General features: G+C 45.7%; 3 protein-coding genes across 3 annotated transcripts; 2 read left to right on the top strand and 1 right to left on the bottom strand.

Annotated features, from left to right (window-relative positions):
* The first annotated feature begins 3254 nt into the window (after window positions 1-3254).
* LOC123429206 (dirigent protein 5-like) lies at window positions 3255-4160 on the top strand. The gene has a single exon (XM_045113260.1). The coding sequence runs from the start codon at window positions 3362-3364 to the stop codon at window positions 3959-3961; it is 600 nt and encodes a 199-aa protein (XP_044969195.1). The 5' UTR covers window positions 3255-3361; the 3' UTR covers window positions 3962-4160.
* A 2587-nt stretch (window positions 4161-6747) lies between these two features.
* Window positions 6748-12744, bottom strand: LOC123429205 (receptor-like serine/threonine-protein kinase SD1-8). Its single transcript, XM_045113259.1, has 7 exons — window positions 11303-12744; window positions 8856-8975; window positions 8649-8776; window positions 8035-8248; window positions 7707-7956; window positions 7467-7599; window positions 6748-7264 (listed from the first exon to the last, which is right to left on the bottom strand). Exons 1-7 carry the CDS (start codon window positions 12585-12587, stop codon window positions 6956-6958), a joined length of 2439 nt encoding a protein of 812 aa, XP_044969194.1. The 5' UTR covers window positions 12588-12744; the 3' UTR covers window positions 6748-6955.
* A 6315-nt stretch (window positions 12745-19059) lies between these two features.
* LOC123424473 (receptor-like serine/threonine-protein kinase SD1-8) lies at window positions 19060-20480 on the top strand. The gene has a single exon (XM_045108092.1). The coding sequence runs from the start codon at window positions 19118-19120 to the stop codon at window positions 20456-20458; it is 1341 nt and encodes a 446-aa protein (XP_044964027.1). The 5' UTR covers window positions 19060-19117; the 3' UTR covers window positions 20459-20480.
* The last annotated feature ends 1013 nt before the right edge of the window (window positions 20481-21493 follow it).

The raw sequence follows: 21493 nt of genomic DNA, 5'->3' as shown, positions 1-21493 counted from the left end.
CCTCGCTAATCTTTGGGTCCTATGAAGTCTTTTGGTAAGTTTAATATCCATGCCTCATGTGACGACATGTCATCGTCGACAACTATATTTGCAACCTAGTCATGTAGTAGTAGGTGCCCCTGGTATCAACACAAAGCTTTGTCATTGTCTATAGGATGACGCCTCGATCAAATAAGAGGTGTTGTTCGTGACGGTGTTGTGCCAGCCAGATCCATCGGAGTCTTTGTCCTCCAGCTGCAATAGGAGGCAATCGGTTGGCGCGATGGCACTTCGCCGCCGTTCTCCACAGTTCCCTCGCCACTCATCTGTCTCAATGGCGGCGGTGAGGGTTAGGGTTAGTTTCGCACTCGACCTGATTTTCCATCTGCTCATGCTTCCACTCGAGGTGTTAGCTTAGTCATGTTGCAGTGTTGTTTAACCTTTTGCTTTAGTGCAAGTAATTTATCCATGGCTCTTTTGGTTACATGTCTTGTACGTGTTTTGTTAATCTTTGTGTACTGCATGTACATGTCATTTACATCCGTGACAACATAAAAAATATATTTGCTATGTGTATTGGTAAATTTGATAAAAGTGATATGAGTCTTATGACAGTAGGCATCTCTGCTATTTTGTGGATTTTATGGAACGTAGAAATAGAGTGGTGTTTGATAATATGAGGGTGGTTGATCCATGTGTTCCATGTTAACTTGGTATTGCATGTGAACTTGGTATTCAGATTGGTATGTGTGTGTGCTTGTGACAAATTGCCTTGTGATTTTGAAATTAGCATACTGTGAGTTTTCAAACAACAAATGTCATTATCTTTTTATGTATTCAATCTGAAATTTACCATTCTTTATATGCCATATAAAGAAAACAGGTAAAAGTACCTGTTATACCGCTTCTGCCATGTTGACAGAGTCATATGCACACTATCAAATTAACACATAATTTAATCTATACATTATGCATTATATGAAGTTTGATCAGTTTTTTGTGGGCTACATAATGCTTGCATTTTAGTATATTTTATGAATTTTTCTATCCAAATATCATTCTTTATATTTATTGCATCTTTATTTTTCCATTCTTTATATGCTAAAGGTGGGAGTATCGATGTGTTGCTGAAGCTCATGCACCTGAAGATAAGAAGATTCTTCAGTTTTATGCATTATTAGTTATGTGAGGATATTAAGTTATGTATTTGATTATGAGAACTTGTTATGTATTTAAGTTGTGTATTTGATGATCAAAACTTTTTCTGTATTTAAGAGTGGCTTGAAACTTGTGGTAACCAAACTTAGATTATTAATATTTGAGAATTGGGCCTTATGTATTTAAGAATCCACCGACGAAGATTTTGTTGGAAATATGCCCATAGGCAATAATAATTTGGTTATTATCATATTTTTTTGTTTATGATAATCGTTTATTTTCCATGCTATAATTGTATTGGTTGAAAACTCAGATACATGTGCAGGTACACAGACAACACAAAGTCTCTAGTAAGCCTCTACTAGACTAACACGTTGATCAAAGATGGTTAAGGTTCCCCTCCCCTGTGCCCATTTTGTTTGGAGTAGACAATAAAATATCTCTTTTCCGGCAAGTCTCTTTACTCGTTCCGTAATACAAGATCCCGTAACTAACTCCTTAGTCACATTGCTTGCAAGGCTTGTTGTGATGTTGTATTACCGAGTGGGCCCCGAGATACCTCTCCGTCACACGGAGTGACAAATCCCAGTCTTGATCCATGTCAACCCAACAGACACCTTTGGAGATACCTGTAAAGCATCTTTATAGTCACCCAGTTACGTTGCGATGTTTGATAACCCACAAAGTATTTCTCCGGGGTCCGGGAGTTGCATGATCTCATGGTCATAGGAACAGAAACATTGACATGCAGAAAACAGTAGTAATAAACTGACACGATCATATACTACGTTTATAGTTTGGGTCTTGTCCATCACATCATTCTCCTAATAATGTGATCCCGTTATCAAGTGACAACACTTGTCCATGGTTAGGAAACCTTAACCATCTTTGATCAACGAGCTAGTCAACTAGCGGCTTACTAGGAACGGTGTTTTGTCTATGTATCCACATATGTATTTGTGTTTCCAATCAATACAATTATAGCATGGATAATAAACGATTACCATGAATAAAAAAAATAAATAATAACTAATTTATTATTGCCTCTAGGGCATATTTCCAACAATCATTAGTCCCGGTTCCAGCGCCCAACCGGGACTAATGCTCTGCGACACGCCACGTGTGAGTCGCTGGGTCTTTAGTCCCGGTTTTTGGCACGAACCGGGACTAATGCATCGAACCGAACCAGGACTATTGCCATGCGAGGCCCTGACAGCTCGAACCGGGACCAATGCTTGGCATTGGTCTCGGTTTTACTTGGAGCCGAGGCAAATGGGATTTGGGGCTCCAGCCGAAAGCCTTATTTTCTACTAGTGTATCCTATTCCAGTCGGCATATCATCTTGAAATTTATGAAGTCATCGTAGACGACTCGTCGTCGACGGTAACGTCTACTCCCACTGAGAGCCTATCACCGGAAATCTCAAAATAAATTTAGGAATAATGCAAGCAACAGGATTTGAACCTGATGAATTGGGATACCATCGTCCAAACACATTTTGTTTTGATGTATTTATCGTTTTTGTCATTTTGAGTGAAATAGTTTACATATGCTCTGTCGTCTGAATTGTTCTTTGCCCCCTTGTAAAATGCTGGAGCTCCCGCCATGGTTGGCATGTGGACGTGCTAGCGAAAAAAGGCAAAAGCGATGCCATGCATAGCCTTAACTGGTTGGAGGGGAACGAAAAGTATCCATCTACTAGTACATTACTCTGACGTACCAACGATACCATCGTTGCGTCCATTTGAGTGAACAAACTAATTAATCCCAAGAATGTTCTTCTCCAAATTAAGAAACATCAGTGCATGTGTGTGGCTTTTGGAAGCCCACCTAACATGAGCTGCTGGTGTATGCTTACATATTCATGACTGCCCAATAGCACAAAATGAATAATTGCTTTTCAGGTATGCTACGTACTTTGTGTAGGAGTTACCCACCGCAACCGAATCATCAACTCTAAACAAGATTAGTCACTTGTTGGTGACTTGGAGTACAAGAGAGATTATATATGATGTAAGCTAAAGTTGCTAATTAAACTCATACTTTCTATCTGCATGCATATGCATGAACCTCTATAAATAGCATGCACAAGTCAAGCTCTTAACACACAACAACAACAAGAGCTAGCTACATCCTCACTTAGCAGTGCTCTAGCTACGACATCACACAACTAGTCGATCGATCTTTCGCAGCTTACGCTCAGTAATCAGTTGCGTTGTCAACAATGCAAGGCCTCGCATCATCATCCAAGCTGTCACTGGCCGTCGTGGTCGCGGCGTTTCTGCTGGGCTCGGCGGCCGCCCACGGCCTGAGGAGGGTCGTCTCCAGCAGCTCCGACGAGCCGTGCATCGAGATGACGCTCTACTACCACGACATCCTCTACAACGGCGTCAACAACACGCGGAACGCGACGTCCGCGGCGGCCACCAAGCCCACGGCGCTGAGCACCACCCACTGGAAGAACGGCACCTACTTCGGCACGCTGGTGGTGTTCAACGACCCGATGACGGTGGGGAAGGCGCTACCCGTGGCGGGGGAGGAGCCCGCGGCGCGCGCCCAGGGGTTCTACTTCTACGACAAGCAGGAGTCCTACACCTCGTGGTTCGGCTTCTCCATCGTCTTCAACTCCACGGCGCACAAGGGCACCATCAACCTCGTCGGCGCCGACCTCATGGACGACAGGACGCGGGACCTCTCCGTCGTCGGCGGCACCGGCGACTTCTTCATGGCGCGCGGCGTCGCCACGCTCCGGCTCGATGCCTCCGAGGGAACCGTCTACTTCCGTCTGCAGATGGACATCAAGCTCTACGAGTGCTACGTGTGAGGAATTATATTAGCTAGGGTGACACACCCATTTGCTCTGCTGCATGGTGCGGTAAGGATGGTGCTGTTGGGTGTGCTTTTCGATTTATCTTGGTGTAAGAGGGCAGGTTTGTGTGTCGTTTGTCTTTACTGTGTTGGTTTGTAAGTGTTAGTTCAGGAGAGGTATCTCTTCTATATATTGTCTAAAAGAAGATTTTTAAGTCTTGTTGGTATTTCAATCCATATATAGTTCCATCCTATTTTGTTTCTGGATTGGCGAGGAAAAGCCCTACAAAGGCCAACATACTGTTCAGTAACATTACGCTCTCAAGGCAAATTTGCTTATGTAGCAAATAGTTAATGAGTAAAGAGTGCTTTATGATAACATAATATGTTATCATAATATAACACACTCTGAGGCAAAATGAGTTTAAAGCTAAATAAATAAAGTCTTGCATCATATCGCACATATGTTACTATCTATTATGGTATGTTACTATTTTAAGTTATTTTTCACTTAGTAAATAAAATAGCGCAAATGCCGGTGCACATTGTCTGGGCAACATATTTTTTTTTAGAAATTCAGAATTACCCCGGCCTATGCATCTGAATGGATGCATGCATATATTTTATTAATTATTCATAAAAACCTTACATAGTAATGCATCATGTAGTCTGAAGCCATCATCTTAACATGAACTGTCGATATTCCAGTGCTGACAGTCCGAACCTAATACCAAACAGACATCTACACTAGAGAAAATCGTTCGGTGTCTGCTGCAATAATATACTGGCGTTCGACAAGGCGGCAGCCGGCTGTGAACCCCGCCATGTTATGCACTTATTTGACATGGGTGGCAAGCTTGCTGTGTACCGGATAAATCTGTCGGTGATGGATATTAGGCGCTTCCACGAGAAAGGGGATTGGTGGGCGAAGGTACTTCCTTATAGGCTCAACGAGAGCCTTATTCAACATACATTTTTCCTAAACATGAAGGAGAACTGATCCTTCACGCTTTGAGATTTCATTTTGTGCCATGTAAACTGTAATTTTTTTTCGCTTCTAAAATTCCTATTTTCTGAATGTTGAACTAGATACTTCCTTCGTTCCTAAGTATAAGTATATTTAAAGATTTCACTATGAACTATATACAGATCAAAATGGATGAATATATAATATACAATATGTCTATATACATCCGTATGTAATTCATAGTAAAATCTATAAAAAGACTTATATTTAGAAACCAATAATGCTACGTCTAGCAAACACACTACAAAAAGTTACGTAAGCTTCCAAACGAAATCTTTCTCCCCCTGTTATTCACGGGGTGGGCCCCTTCCTTCCCCTAATCCTTTAATCCTAACTGTCTTTAGAAACGGAGGGAGTATAATACAACAAATAAGCGAGACGATTGCCCTTCAAAATAGATAAATAAGAGATACAGTTGCACATGCTCATCTGATTTAGTCATGTCCATAACATAGTGTTTCGACGAACGGGGTCCCGATTCTCCTTAGCACGCAGGTAAGTGTTTCTTGGTAGTTTCCTGTTCTAACCCATCGAAGTGGTCTTGCAACGGAGAACTTAGAAAGTGGGTAGCACGATGAGGAAACCAAGATTGGCCGGAAAAGTTGTGTGATGTTTCGAAGAATCAACTACATAATAGAACCCACAATGCATCAAATCATTGCCTAACATTTGTACACATGCAAATGGGCTTCATTTGAATTTTCGTCATATCTTGAATTTGTTCTCAGTCTCCATGAATTACATAGGTATTTTTCCTCCATAGGTGTGTTAATTAAGCGGTCACACTTTTGTAGATGCATGCGATGGCGTGTGCGCACTGTCCTGCCCAATTAGATACAGAAAGTCGGCTATTTTTTTAATATTAAATTTTCTTAATTAAATTCGACAAATAATATGCAGTTTGAATTATTAACAGGAATATTATAGCCTCGGCTGCGCCGTAGCCGATATGAACCTGTCGGCCGCGCCGTAGCCGATAGGGCGTAGCCGATTAGCCTCTATCGACGGTTGCATGCCTGACAGGACCTTATCGGCCGCAGCGAGGCCGACGGATGCATGATGGGGCGATCATACGACCCTGCTTAGCTACAAACAAAACACACATAATCAGTAAGCTAGCAAATAGTGGTCAGAAAGTGTCCGTTCCCTAGCCGAGAGCTACCAGAGAGTGCTAACAGATGCAACCATGGCGGGAAATATGGAGGGCCATGCATCCGTCGGCTTCCCTGCGGCCGAGAGGTCGAGTCGGCTACGCCGCGGCCGACAGGTGCTTATCGGCTACGGCGTGGCCGACAGGTTCCTATCGGCTACAACGCGGCCGAGGCTATATTATTCTTGTTAATAATTTAAACAGCATATTATTTGTCAAATTTAATTAAGAAAATGTAATATTTTAAAAAAATTAGCCCGAAAGCCGTCGGTAATTGCGTCGCATCCGTCCATCCATGCATTCTTGCTAGTTGTTACCGGTTCGGGCATTGAAAAAATGCCAAGAGGAATCTGATGGCAGGGAGTTAGCTGGCAGATCGCCCAGAAAAGAATTACTGGGGTAAAAACTGGCAAAACTTTCGCTAAATGTGGTTATCTGGATGAAAATTTGTTAAATGGGATAATTATTGTAAAAAAATGTTAAAGTAAGGGGTAAAAACTGAAATTCACTCAACATTAGGCTCTCAAGGCAAGTTTGCTTATGTAGCAAATAGTTAATGAGTAAAGAGTGGTTTATGATAACATAATATGTTATCATAATATAACACACCCTGAGGCAAAATGAGTTCATTTGAATTGTTGTCAGATCTTGAATTTGTTCTCAGTCTCCATGAATTACATAGGTGTTTTTTTTCCTACAGAGGTGTGTTAATCCAGCGATCACACTTTTGTAGATGCATGCGATGCCGTGCGCGCACCTGTCCTGCCCAATTACATACAGAAGGTCGTCCATAATTGCCTTGCATCCCTCCACCCATGCATTCTTGCTAGTTGTTACCGGCCTTCGAGGTTCGTGATGGTCAATTCATTGCTGGACGTGTCTTCCTCGACGTTGAGAAGGCCCGCCGGAGTTCTCACCTGCGTGCAGACCACTGGACGAAGTGGCCGCCCTGGCGCCTGTTGGTGCGACAACATGGGGATTACGGCAGCCATTTGTGGTCGTTGGCTCGGGCTCTCCTGAACGCACAGTAGCCCTATTTGGATGCACGTCGTAACATGCTCTAGCTCCGCCGGTGAGCATCCGCCACGCACGGCTGGATCAAGGAGCTCGAGGCTCCTGTTTTCTTCAAACAGATTCCATGCCTGCAAACATTTATTCTGTTTTGTCAAGGTCATCTTGGAATTCAATGTGGTTCCTTCAAAATGTGTTTCTGTTGAAGCAAACGGGGTTGAGACTTGGGCCATGTAGGCATGAAATTTCAAATTAGAAAGAATTTTATAAACCACACAAATCTCATTTTGATTATTTTGCTTTCGGCTGCACGAAAGGTAATTGATTGCTTACATGAGCTATAAGGTTGAAACTTCGTTGGTTCCTCCTTCCACTGACGATCTCCAGCAACAGCACACCGAAGCTGTATACGTCCTGCATGAATGATACCATGCCGTCCATGGCGTACTCCGGTGACATGTAGCCACTGCCATCGTACAGAAAATAGTCTGAAAATCTCGCTATCTGAATAAAAAGTCAAGGTAAATTATATTACTTGACCATTGATGTTTTATGAAGAGTTCCAGTTCTTACTATGTCCCAACAATTCTTTCTGTGACGGTGGAGTCCTGGCTGTTGTCGCCGCTGCTGCTGAACAACTTTGCAATTCCGAAATCTGATATCTTGGCGACCATCTCCTCGTTAAGTAGAACGTTGGCCGCCTTGAGATCTCGGTGGATCATCGTGTGCCTCGAGTCCTGGTGAAGGTAGACAAGCCCTCTGGCAACCCCGAGGATGATGTCCATCCTTGTCTTCCAGCTCAAAGTGGCGCGCCTCCTCGGATCTGTTGGCAATTCACAGAATTGAGTGTGGCAATTTCTCAGTTAGAAATGGTAACAATTTTACTGCACTAAGTAGGTACCGAAGATGAAGGTGTCCAGGCTCTTGTTGCTCATGTACTCGTAGACGAGTATCCTGTCGGAGCAGTGGATGCAGCAGCCGAGCAAGCGTACGAGGTTACGGTGCTGCAGCTTGGCGATGAGGTCCACCTCGTTCTTGAACTCTTTCAGTCCTTGCACTCGGTTCTCCGCCGACAGCCTCTTCACTGCAACTTCCTGGCCGTCTAGCATTTGACCCTGAGAAATTCAGCTCAGTTTCTCAGACACTAACTTTCCACACAAGTTAGGTTAAAAATTTCAACGAAATTTCAATAAAATTTCTGTAATTTTGCATATTTCTGTGGGGCCCGAAATAATTTTTAACCCCAAGATTTCAAGGTAGATCCAAAGTGATTTCAAAATAAATTTAAATTAAGTTATAATTCATTAAAATTAAGTGAAATTTTGAATTTCAAAATCCAAAGAAATATGCAAAATTTACGAATTTTTGCATATTTCAATCATGACCGAAATTATTTTGTTCTGAAATAAAAAAACCCTCTGCTGCTTATATTTTACGACCAGTCGACGAAAGTTCTGACTGACATGGTACACAGATTGTAATATGATTGCAATATGCAAAGCACTACTGTATCACCTTGTAGACGATGCCAAAGCCACCGCGTCCGATCTCGTTCTCGGGGCGAAAACCGTCGGTGGCTGCCCTAATGGTTTCGAGGTGGTACGTAGGGCATTCGCCTCTCGTGATGTCATCAAACATGGCGACTGCAAAAATGGCATGACCAATCAGATGGTAGTATCAGATTATTTTCCTGAAACACATGCACCAAGGACCCTGTCTGACCTTCCATCCTGCGGCGCTGGACCTTTCTCCAGATCAGGAAGCTAAGTGACAACAGAAGCAATGCAAACCCTGCTATCACCGCTGCGATGACCGTGAGAAACTTCTTGTTCTTGGTTGTCTCTGAATTTAGATACAGATGCAGCGTTAGCATCGTCCAAAAATTGTAGGATTTATAATGTAGGTATGGGGAAAGTCAATTTCGCTCCTAGGCCCATTTTTTTAAAATGAAAAACAAAAACAAGACAAAAAATTTATGTGTACTTAGTCACATTCAGTTTTTGAGGTAAAAAGGATAAGCATTTTTGCTTGTGCATTAAAAAAATGAAATACCAAAAGTTATTCCAAAATATCAAATTTGTTTTATTTTTTGCTAACGAAACACCGCCATTCTGTTTTGCATGAAAATTATCATGCATACTTGCCATACTAACCCAAACATCTATAAACAAATTAGATTTAAAAAAATATTTAATATGTTTTTTCGCTTTACTGTTTGCCCGGATGCATGTGTTCCGGGGAGCCAAAACGCGAGATACGTACTTATGTAGCTAGTAATCTTTCGTTTTTAAATATAAGAACTTTTAGAGATTACACTATGAAGTACATACGGATGTACATAAATATATTTTAAAGTATAGATTTATTTATTTTGCTTCGAGTCTTCTAGTGGAATCTGTAAAAGGTCTTATATTTAAAACGGAGGGAGTAAGTAGGTGCATCATAATGTGTGAGCTTGACATGTTTGTCCTGGTAGGCGATCGACAAGGGACACACAAGTGACTGATTGAAAATACATTCTGTGCATGGACAGAAAAGTCAGACTTCAGCCGGGAGTTTGAACATGAATTGTTATTGTCTGGAAGGTCGTTGAAGTCTAGCTTGGTGAGCTGGAATGTGAGGACAGGTTTGTTTTATGCATGCAACTGGGTGATTAGAATAAGAAAGAATTGCATATGTCCAATGAGTCGTGGACCTGAAATTTTGAGATCATTCATATGTTTTCTCTCTCTTTGAATCAAATTATTTTGTGTGGAGTGACGAAATATCAACCTCCATCTGCCTATTTGCTATTCCATGGTTGGAACTGATTGGCAGGGAGAGGAAGCAAAGTCAAACAAGCTCATCGAATAGAAGTATTTTAGAACGTGCGTCACTACAATCTACTCCTTCCGATTCTAAATATAAGTCTTTTAAAAGATTTCACTAAAAGACTACATATAAAGCAAAATGAATGAATTTATATTCTAAAGTATGTCTATATACATCCGTATGTAGTCCTATAATGAATTTATACTCTAAAAAACTTATATTTAGAAACGGAGGAAGTACTAGACATGCAGACAAAATACCATGGGTACCGTGAGTATGTGACACTTACACAATTGGGGCGACCATTGCACCTGCGCCTAATTTTCTTCTTCATTCAAATCAAATCAATCAACATTGTTTGATCTAGATCAGACGGTTGAGGGGATTTATTCATGGTCCTGACCCCCTCCATCCCTCAACACCATCCTAACCGCCAGCCCTAGCCATCTGCAACCAGCGGCGCTACCGCGCACCCCTCTATCGATCGAACCACCCCCTCTCCCCAACAAGTACCTCTTAAATCTTCGATTTTCCTCCACCTGACTTTGGATCGTTCCTGTCCGGGGCCTCACTGAGGCGCTCCCCTTCTACATCTCGGGCATGCGCTTCCTCTTCTCTCCGGATTCGATCGATGCGGCAAAAATTTCACGCGTCTTTTCAAAAACTAATGTATGCACAATTTACTTGAGACAAATCATATCTTGGTCAAATTGTTTGGTTCTAGGGCACAAGGAGATTCATTTCTTATTGGGCATTCAAAATTATCTCTGGAACCGGCAAGTGTTGATCCATGCGAAGTAATGTTGCCTAGAGGGACCAGATGAATGGGTTTCCGAGCTTATCTACTCCATCGCGTACCGCTAAAAAAAAAATCTGCTCCATCACGTTAACAGTAAATTCAAAAAAGTACTACCTCCGTCCGGAAATACTTGTCCTAGAGATGAATGTATCTAGACTTATTTTAATTATAGATACACCCATTATATGCATTTTTAGGACAAGTATTTCCGGACGGAGGGAGTAGTAAATAATTTTAAGAAGGTCCAAAAAAATTTCACTTGCAAGATGTTGGAGTGCGTGGTGTCCATACCAAATCGATCATGTTTTGACATAAGAGTAGTAGCTTTCAGAAAACAAAAAATAGGCATGAGCCAAAGTTTATTGTTCACTGTTAGACTTAGAGATGCTGTTTGAATTGGTTTTGTCTTTTTTGCCCACGGGCTTCTCAGATGCCCGGACACGCGTTTGAATGTCCAGATTGAAAATTTCCTTTTTAGTGTATGTTTTAAAAACATTACTGTTCTTCCAGAGTGGATGAGGAAATGAATATTCGTGCCTAGAGAGTAGGTGAGACTTACCTAGGTCCGACAATGCCAGCCTGACGAAGAGATCCTGTCCGCCGTCGACGAATCGCGTGTCCATCAGCTCGCCGAACCACTGGATGCACCCGCTCCCGCCACCGCCACCACGGATGTCCGACGCGGCGTACGCCGTGCACGAGCAGTTGGACAGGCACCTCCGGCGGCACTCGTCAAGCGACACCCCGGCGTCCACGCTGCTGCCGTGCGTCTCCGGCAGCTTCACGCCGCGCAGGGCGTAGAAACCGTCCTCGCCGCCGCCCTCGCACTGCAGCGCCGTACTGCGTGCGCACCCGCCGGACGCGTTCCGCATGCGCCACTCCGGCGGCGAGCTCGGCCGGAACCCCGGGACGCAGCCGCACACCACGGCGTCCACCACGTTGCAGACGCCGAACGCGCCGCACGCGCCGTAGCGGTCGCACTGGTCGCGCGGCCCGGACCAGAAGACGCTCCACGTGCCCGCCGCTTGGTTCCACACCATGCGCTGCATCACGCCGGTCTCGTTCAGCACCACGCGGGACGCCGGCGTGCCGGCGCGGTCGCGGTACACGTAGGAGACCTCGTCGGGGGTGTTGGTGAACCGGAACTCGAACATGTCCTCGAAGGCCGTCATCTCCGGGATGCCGCTGAACCGCACCCCGTTCCACGGCCCCGTCCGGTACGCCTTGCGCCCCTTGCTCCACACGTGCAGCTCCGGCGAGCCGCTGCTGGTGTCCATCACGTACCGGAAGTCGCCGGGCGACGGGTCGTCGGCGCCGCGCCACGACGAGAGGGCCCAAAGCGTGCCGGTCTTCAGGTCCTTCCCGGACCGCATCTCCGCCACGAACGTGTTGGTCGGGTGCTCGAAGCTCTGCCACACCACGGCGCCGGCCGCGTCCGCGAGCACCAGGTTGCCGTTGTCGCGGAGCTGCGCGACCGCCGCCGCGGCAGAGGAGTTAGACGACCAGACGGTCTCGTTATTCCTCGCGGCGTCGAGGAGGACGAGGTCTCCTCGGCCGCTGAGCGCGAGGATGCCGGAGGATGAGGCGTTGAGCGGGCGGTCGCGGTTGGCGACCCAGACGACGGCGGACGGGGAGACGGTGAACCATATGCCGAGGTACCACTTGGTGTTGTTGGCGACCGAGAAAAGACCGAGCTGGAAGATGTCTCCCGGTGAGACAAGCCTCAGCTGGTCGCCGCCGATGGCACTCCGCTGCGTCAAGGTGCTGTCGGCGGCGACGGCCGCGGCCGTGAGGAGCAGCACTGAGAGAAATGCCACGAAGAGTCGACGGTGGCTCTGACTCATGATCTTGCGCCGGTCGAGTATGATATGATACAGTAGTGCGGAAGACCGTAGCTTCACCGGGGGCAGGGGAATGTAGGTGTGGAGTCTGTGGAGTTCTTCACAACTTCTGTAGGAGTAGTATAATTCCGTTGGAAACCAGTATTAAAATTGAAATAATTCGTCTGCAGCACAGCAATATAATCAAGAATTCTTGCTCAACACTGAAGCATGCGCGGTGACAGGTGATTTGATCATTCTACACTACGACTTGGGGGAAGCGCGCAGTAGTAATTTCTATAGAGTAATCTTTTTTAAAAGCATGTAATTGTCACTTGTCGGTTTCAGTGCGTGGCTTGATTTGAACTGATCGTTGCATTGACTTTTAGATGTGTTTTAACAAAACATTTTATTAGTAGTTTTTTTTATCGTAGTCTGCAACTTAACAATTTTCCTGATACCTATACCATCACTAACAGGTCCTTCAGGCCCCTCTAAAACATGAATATTTTTCTTCCTTCTCCTCTGATTAGCTACTTTGTGAAAATAAACAATATCTCTCTCTCTACACGACTACACCTAGGGGTGGGCACTGTGAAACCGAAAACCGAAAAACCAAACCGAACCGAACCGATTTAACCGATTTGCATGTTTATTCGGTGTATTGTTTTTCGGTTCGGTGGCTATTTCTATTACTATTCGGTGTTTCGGTGCAACATCGGTTTGCTTCGGCCAGAAACCGTAATCACCGAATAAACCATATTATTTGTACAGTCAGGCGTCGGTGATTTGTAGGCCGTCAATCTGAAGTCTAACCATAGCGTGCCGTCGGACGTACACGGTTCTGCGTATGTGATTAGGTGTTGTCAGTTCTACAGCCCATTTGTCGGCCCAACACCTCTGTTGATTTACCTGATGTATACGGTATACCGCGTTCACATGCCCGTACCTAGCCATCTCCCAGTCCCATCCCTCCATCCTTTCATCAGGCGGCGCCGTCTCTTTCCAACCCTAGGTGCGCGATCAACTCTCGGCGAGCTGGCTCCGGCAAGTCGGCGCTTGACAGTCAGCACACATGGTAAGCCATCCGCGCACAAGACTACGCTGACTTCTTCAAGCTCTAATCTCCCAAACCTGAATACAAGCCAATAAGGTTAATTCGACCATCGTCAAGGATTCTACTTCCTAAATATGGTGCGGTTCCTTACTAACTTTACTACCTACTAGTTACAACTTATGAGGTTCAAAAATATACATCTTTTTCATGTAGTTGCAACTGAGGTGTGCTGACAAATTTATTGTTCAAAATCCTCAGATGTTTGTTTCCGGCAAGCTTATCGTATGGAGCCATGGAAGTAGTACTGTAGATCCGAGAGCTTGAAGCCATGTTCGTGTGATGAAGTCCCATTTATTCACGTTTCTATCACCAGACATATATTTCACAACCTTTCATTTGATTTCCCTTCACTTGTGTGTGAGAAAATAAGAATTATGCTATTTTCTTTTGCTGCTACATAAGCGAGACTATTTTTTATACGTTCCTACGTGAGACTTTGTTCACTATTTGTTATACGTCCCAGCTTTGATAGGTTCATGTATTTCGGTTTTCCGGTTAACCGAATAAACCGAACCGATATATTTTGGTTAATATGGTTCGGTTGCTAATTTATGTATGATTATTTCGGTGGCCATTTCAACAAAACCGAAATTATAAAACACTGAATAAACCGAACCGTATTAACCACATTAACCGAACGCCCAGCCCTAACTACACCTATGTGTGCTTTATCTTCCTCACGGAGGTCATTACTCTGAGCTTTTATATCTAGCCATCGACTCTCTCTTTTTTTTTTCTAAGCAAATCCTTGATATTTCTACTCCAGCGTCTAGCTATTTTCCTGGAACATCTGACCTTATGTTGCCAAATATCTACATGAATTTCTTTTTAGACGATCACAATAAACCGGAAAGGATGGAGTTGTTATCATCACATGTCCAAATTACAAGGTGCATTCAATCATCGCATGCAAGGATCAAGAGAAATCTCGTCAATACATATATATTTGAAAACTTAAACAAAACCTTAGTGACTGCAACTGTGATACAACCACCTGACTAGAATTTGTCTTTCCAAATTATGTCTAGTGCCAGTGATTATGCAGCTGGGGTACGTTGTCCTTGGTATAATTGTATTCTTAAATACAATTTTGTGAAAAAAGAAAATTTTAAACTCAGACTCAGGCTAGTTTCCGGGAGAATATTTCCCAAGCTATATTCTAGGCCTCATGATCTTGCGCAGGTCTGCAGGTCCTTCCCGGACCACATCTCCGCCACAAACGTGTTGGTCGGGTGCTCGAATGAATTTACAGATTGAACCTCTTTGCTGAATAAATTCACAGACTGAATCTAGTTTAAAAAAAATTCATTCAATAAAGAGGTTAAATTTATCCATTTTGCCGGTGCTCGAGGCTCTGCCACACCACGGCGCCGGCCGCGTCCGCCAGCACCAGATTGCCGTGACAGGTGATTTTTTGGAATAAAGTTTGTATTACTCAATCAAAGTATCCTTACAATCATCACTAATAATCTCGAGGACCTCCGGCGGCACTGACCCCAACCAGGTCATAGTTCTATCACAAGTTCTAGCAAAGGTTGCCAACTTATCACTAGCTTTATTACACGAACGAGGGACGTAAGTAATACAAGTAATACACGAACGAGGGACGTAAGTAATAAAAATATCACTAGCTTTATTAGAGGAACGAACCAGGGAGTACGTAGTAGTATTAAAACAGAAACGACTGCCAAGTTTTGACAAATTAGATACTCGTCTGTTGGCGTTGAAACATTTTTTATATAATATGCACATCTTTTTGAAATTATGCAAACATTGATTTACATTGGCTAAGCAACTATTCTGAAATGTCACATAAGTTTTGTTTGAAATGTGTCCTTTCCCCAATCCTTTGCCGCTCCGCTTGATCGCTGGCTGCGCGCCCGACGTCAGTGCGTGATTCGTGCAGTAACAACACAAACACAATACAATCATTTGCACGCTCCTCCACTCCAAAGACACAACACAAGTTTCCCAACACAAACACTCGCATATGTAATTTTCAAAACAAAAACACGCAGATGCACCTCCACTACGTCCTCATCCAGGAAGTATTGCAGCCAGTGAATCCAAGTGCAAGTTAATCTGGATTTTTTGGCAAAAGCGACGGGTGCACAAATAACAAGCTTCATTACGCACCGCGGCGGTCGAATTCAGTTCAGATTTGACTCTATCTATTTTGGTAAATTCATGCTCCACCACTACTTCCATATTCTCGACCACTATCCATGATCAACCTCCTTCTGCATCGAGCAGTAGGGCATAATGTAAAATAATTCCATAGCATCATAATTCAAAGTCGAGAACATTAGTGCAGCACACACCAAAGTACAATGAACATGCAGAAGTACGGCACTGATAATCACAGTGCATCGATGCTAGTAACTAAATCCCGAGGAAGAATGGAGGAGGCTCATCACTGGCACCATGTGCAATCTGCTCCTCAAACCAAGCAAGCGGCACAATGCTCTCTTGGAGCGAATACGTAGTGATATGTATCCGGCGGCCATCTTGTTCGACGACTCCTAGGCTGTATGCATCACTCGATGCAGAGGCCGGGGCGAGGCCTCCTTTTCGAAAAAAATCTTGTTCGACGACTCCTAGGACCTTACCATCAATATCATAGTGAAGTAGACGCCCGGGAACCTCGATAAGGAGCTCACGCTCGTTGACCACGGCTATCGTCAAGTCAAATTGAGGCAATGTCGTCATGGCAACCGACAAGTTAATCCGGTGTCGTAAAACCCAGACCTCATCCTTGTAGTCCTGCATCACAAAGACATCCATGATGACACCGTCTGTGACGCTGAACAAAGCAAGTGCGCCATCCATCTCCAACAACGATGTCCAGAGTCCCAGTGGGGCCTCGGCGGGGCGGCGCATCCACCGAAACGTCTCAACCGCGGTGTCAAACACCATTATGTCGTGCTTGTCCGTGCAGTGCCGGTGGTACCGTCCGATGTCCCAATGCAGCATGGAGGTCGAGCCCTTTAAACTCCCTACAAGGCGTAGCATAACGGTGGACCGGCCAGAGCTTCAGCTTGCCGGCACCGTCATCGCCAAAGACGATGAGGTGAGGGTCATCATACAATGCAGGTTCGTCCAAGAGATAGGTGTTACCAGTTGCAGCTAAGTCCGAGAGGCGAGGGTCATCAAATAATGCATCGACGTCCGGCGAGTGTTTGCTGACCGGGAGCGACGGCTGGTGGTCGTGGTGGGCGAGAAGGAACTTGCGTGTAGAGGTGGCACGGCGCCGCAGCGGATCGTGTCCTTGGGAGGCAGCCGGACAAGGATCTCCCAGATGATGATCGCCTCCGGCAGGTCGTCGAGGACGGTCGCGCCACTGCTGTCCGGCATGGTGTGATTGAGTGATCGATTGCCGGATGCCTGATCAGTCAGGCAGCTGAAAAGACAGCAAAGCAAGCCATTGAACGAGAACACTAGTATGTATATATCGTGCTCAAGAAAGAAGAAGAGAAGAAAACTCACCTCCTACCGGAAAGTAGATTACAGAGGTGGTGTGCGAGGTTTATCTATGAGAAAATGAACAAGAGTATATAGAGGGTGTCAGTTTTTGGGGGAGATAAAACGGATGGGTGGAAGCCGAAGAGCTTATTAGCAGCGGTAATACGGCTTTAATTGCATGCTTTGTTCAAGGAGCCACTGAAAGCCGGTGTGGCCAATGAAGATAACCAGAACCTAACCGAGCAGAGGAGTACTACTACTACCTCCGTCAAAATGTAGAGGACATACGCGTAGTTCTAGGTTGCCAATTTAACTAGCTAAATATATGTTATATGTGATAAAAATTACATATTCAAAAACTACATTTCCACATGAATCTAAAGATATATTATTTATTATATATAATATATATTTAGCTAGTTAAATTGACAACCTAGAACTATGCGCGTGCCCTATAGACTTGGACGGAGATAGTACTGTACTACGTAGTATCTTTTGCTCAGTTCTTCACCAAATCATTTCTTGTTCTCACTCCCGCGAGCGACGGAGGGAAACCCTAGGCGCCGCTTCTCCGCACCCTTCCTCCCTCCTCCTCCCTTCGCCGTTGGTGACAAGGGCCAGCGGGCAAAGCCCGGCTGTCCTCAACGGCGGTGGGGCCTCGTTCCCCCTGCCCTCGCCCTCCCCCGGCTGGAGCGGGACAGCTAGGGCGCACAGAGACGCTGACCCTAGCGCGGGGTGCAACAGTGCGGCGGCGGATGTTCTGGACGATGAAGCGTGTGGTTGGCGGCGTGGCGCCCCGGCATGCTCTTGCGCCAGTTGGGCAGTTGGCGCCATGAGCACCGCATAAGAGGTCTCAGAAGCCTAAATCCTATTTGGCGGTGCAGATTGTACGGGGCGCACGCCCCCCACTCGTCGGTACTCTAGGTGGACCTCCGGCCCATTATAAACCCCTCTACCAGTTTTGGTTACCTTCTAGAAGGTCCCCACCGCTTTCCTGGTCTAGTTTTCGGTGTTTTTTTGATAAGATTGTATTTGATTTGAATATGGGTATGGAAGTCAAGGAATTGATTCAGTTGAGGTTTTGATAACATTTTACTTAATTTGGGTATGTGCAAGGAAAGACGTCAAGATTTTGATTTAGTTGATTTTCTGGTAAATTTGATATCATTTGATTGATTTAATATAATATCTTCCATGTGCAGGGTTTTCTTGGCAGCTGAGCGCTAGAGCTAGTTTTATTTTGCTTACCAATTGGCTATCATTTAAAAAAAATACTATCCTTGCCTCACATCTAAACACACTCTAACTCTCCTTTAATAACATGAAGTATGGCTAGAAGGACAATGGTATCCCAGCTCATTAGGGTTCAAGTACTATGCTTGAAATTGGTGCTTGCATTATTCATGATTTACTTGAGGCTTCCGGCGGTGTCCGTTCACTGAAAGAAGACGTTTTCATTGAACATGAGGTATCTCAAGATACTATGCCGTTTCAGTCTCTCGATAATGCTCGTAGGGATAGAGTTTGCATAAGGATGTGTGTATGCTTGTGTATGTGAGCGACTTTGATTATATAATGTTAGAAAAAACTCTCATTTAACAATAGAAAAAACTGCTTCAAAGTGAATTTGATGAAGTGAAGCTAATTTTGATGAATTGAATCAGTCCCAATCAGGCCCTAAGTTGAGCAGGTTGTGGATACAAGTGTAAAATGGTCAAATTAGTTAACCACGTGCCACTCATCAAGAGTTGTGTGACCAAGTCTCTTGTTGATTGCTGCGTCTGGGAATGATGGACTTGGTAAACGCCAATAGTAGAACGTTCGCTCCATGCATTATTCTTCATTTTGATTCGTTCCATACGTCAGAAGCAATAATTCCATGCATGCTCTGTGTGGCTGAGGCTTGGGAATTGATAAATGCGCTGACGAGTGACGCTTCTCGGTCACTCTACTCATCTCATTATTCAACAGGGAGATGATGAGCCAGAGCCTCCACCGTCTCTTCCTCGCTATTCTGTCCGTGCTGCTTCTCACAGTCACAGCAGCCTCGGCCGCCGCTGACAGCACGTTGACGCGGCGGAGTGCCATCGGCGGCGACCAGCTAAGGCTTGTCTCACCGGGAGACATCTTCCAGCTCGGCCTCTTCTCGGTCGCCAACCACACCAAATGGTTCCTCGGCATATGGTTCACCGTCTCCCCGGAAGCCGTCATCTGGGTCGCCAACCGCGACCGCCCGCTCAACGCCTCGTCCTCCGGCATCCTCGCGCTCAGCGGCCGAGGAGACCTCGTCCTCCTCGACGCCGCCAGCAACAACGAGACCGTCTGGTCGTCCAACTCCTCGGCCGCGGCCAGCAACAACGAGACCGTCTGGTCGTCCAACTCCTCGGCCGCGGCGGTCGCGCAGCTCGGCGACAACGGCAACCTCATGCTCGCGGATGCGGCCGGCGCCGTGCTGTGGCAGAGTTTCGATCACCCGACCAACACGTACGTGTCGGAGATGCGGATCGGAAAGGACGTCGAGACTGGGGCCGAGTGGTCCCTCTCGTCATGGCGCCACGACCACGACCCGTCAGCCGGCGACTTCCGGTACGTAATGGACACGCGGGGCTCGCCGGAGCTGCACATCTGGAGGAAGGAACGCAAGAGCAAGACGTACCGGACGGGACCGTGGAACGGGGTGCGGTTCAGCGGCATACCGGAGATGGCGACCTACAAGGGCATGTTCGAGTTTCAGTTTACCGACACCGCCGACGAGGTCTCCTACATGTACCACGCCTCCGTCGGCTCGCCGCCGTCCCGCGTCGTGCTCCATGAGTCCGGTGTGATACAGCGCATGGTTTGGAACAGCGCGGCGCTCGGGTGGAGCATCTTCTGGTCGGGGCCGAGGGACGAGTGCGACAAGTACGGCGTGTGCGGCGCGTTCGGCGTCTGCAACGAGGTGGATGCCGTGGTGTGCGGCTGCGTCCGGGGCTTCCGGCCGAGGTCGCCGGCGGAGTGGCGCATGCGGAACGCGTCAGGCGGGTGCGTCCGCAGCACGCCGCTGCAGTGCGGGGGCGGCTTCTACGGCCTGCGCGGCGTGAAGCTGCCGGAGACGCACGGCAGCAGCGTGGATGCCGGCGCCTCGCTTGAGGAGTGCCGCCGGCGGTGCCTGGCCAACTGCTCGTGCACGGCGTACGCCGCGTCGGACATCCGTGGTGGCGATGGCGGGAGCGGGTGCATCCAGTGGTGCGGCGAGCTGGTGGACACGCGGTTCATCGACGGCGGGCAGGATATCTTCGTCAGGCTGGCAATGTCTGACCTAGGTAATTATAATTAAATTAAATGCTCTCTCCAATATCTTTTTCCCGGATTGAATTTCCAGTAACCGGCCACCGGAGTTTTTGTTTTTTGAAATCACCGATCACCGGAGTTACGATGAATAATTTTTCTATACTTAATTACGGACAGTTCCACAAATTTCATTAACTGCACGGGGGGCCCTCCACACATTGAAAAACCTTATATACATGTCTCGAGATTTTTTTAATTCAAAATTTGTTCAAATCATTTCGAGTAGTATAAATAACCAAGATTTCTGAGAAATTCCGTCCATCCCTTTATCGGTTGAAAACCGGAATAAAAGAAAAACTTTGGCTCTCACTTGCACTAAGGTTTATACTCGCTAGACTTTTTTTTAATTTACAATCAAATGGGATTGACGTGATCATAGAGCATTTGTAGAAAACACTAGTGCTTCTTCTTACCAAGCAGACTAATGCTTATGCTCATCATAACCCTTTGAATTTTTCTTTCTAAACAAGTGACAATGGGTTCCGAAACGAGACTGAAAAACTGCGGCAAATGATGTTCTTTCACTTTCGAGGGGGAAATGATTTGCTTCGTCAAAGCCGATTACGTTATGGAATTGATTATATTCATAGAAAAAGCATCCCTATTTAATAAGTCCTCGGAAACGATCTCATCCCGTACTTCTCTCAGCCTATTTCCCAAGACTTTGGAGCATAGCTTGTAAATGGCATTGCACAAAGATATCGGCCTATACTGTGATATTTCTTCGGGGTTCTACTGTCACCAAGTGCACTATTATGTACTTCACCGCATACTTAAAGAATTGTTGGTGGCAAAGAACGACACCCGATAGAAAGGATGCTAACCAAGCCTCTTCTGTTTAAGCAAGGCTAAGCCGGAACAAGGGGTACAGTAGGCTTGTCACCCTGACGATAGCACTAAGACTGCCTCGGGAATCTCCTCAATCATAGAGGAGTGCCACGGGAGCTGAATTAAAGCACTGATATCCATATAATCCTACAATTATGCTCTATTCTCCTGAAGAGAAGACAATTGAACCTCG

This window comes from Hordeum vulgare, chromosome 2H (genome assembly GCF_904849725.1).
Source record: "Hordeum vulgare subsp. vulgare chromosome 2H, MorexV3_pseudomolecules_assembly, whole genome shotgun sequence".
Classification (NCBI taxonomy): domain Eukaryota; kingdom Viridiplantae; phylum Streptophyta; class Magnoliopsida; order Poales; family Poaceae; genus Hordeum; species Hordeum vulgare.
The sequence above is the reverse complement of the archived record's forward strand: the minus strand, read 5'-3'. Positions and strand labels throughout refer to the sequence as shown.

Bases quoted from the DNA above. Each gene is read 5' to 3' on its own strand.
- LOC123429206 (XM_045113260.1), top strand. From the start codon at position 3,362: ATGCAAGGCCTCGCATCATCATCCAAGCTGTCACTGGCCGTCGTGGTC.
- LOC123429205 (XM_045113259.1), bottom strand. From the start codon at position 12,587: ATGAGTCAGAGCCACCGTCGACTCTTCGTGGCATTTCTCTCAGTGCTG. The intron at 8,249-8,648 runs GTGATACAGTAG...TGAATTTCTCAG, and splicing joins GCTTTGGCATCGTCTACAAG to GGTCAAATGCTAGACGGCCA. The intron at 7,957-8,034 runs GTACCTACTTAG...AATTGCCAACAG, and splicing joins CCTGGACACCTTCATCTTCG to ATCCGAGGAGGCGCGCCACT.
- LOC123424473 (XM_045108092.1), top strand. From the start codon at position 19,118: ATGATGAGCCAGAGCCTCCACCGTCTCTTCCTCGCTATTCTGTCCGTG.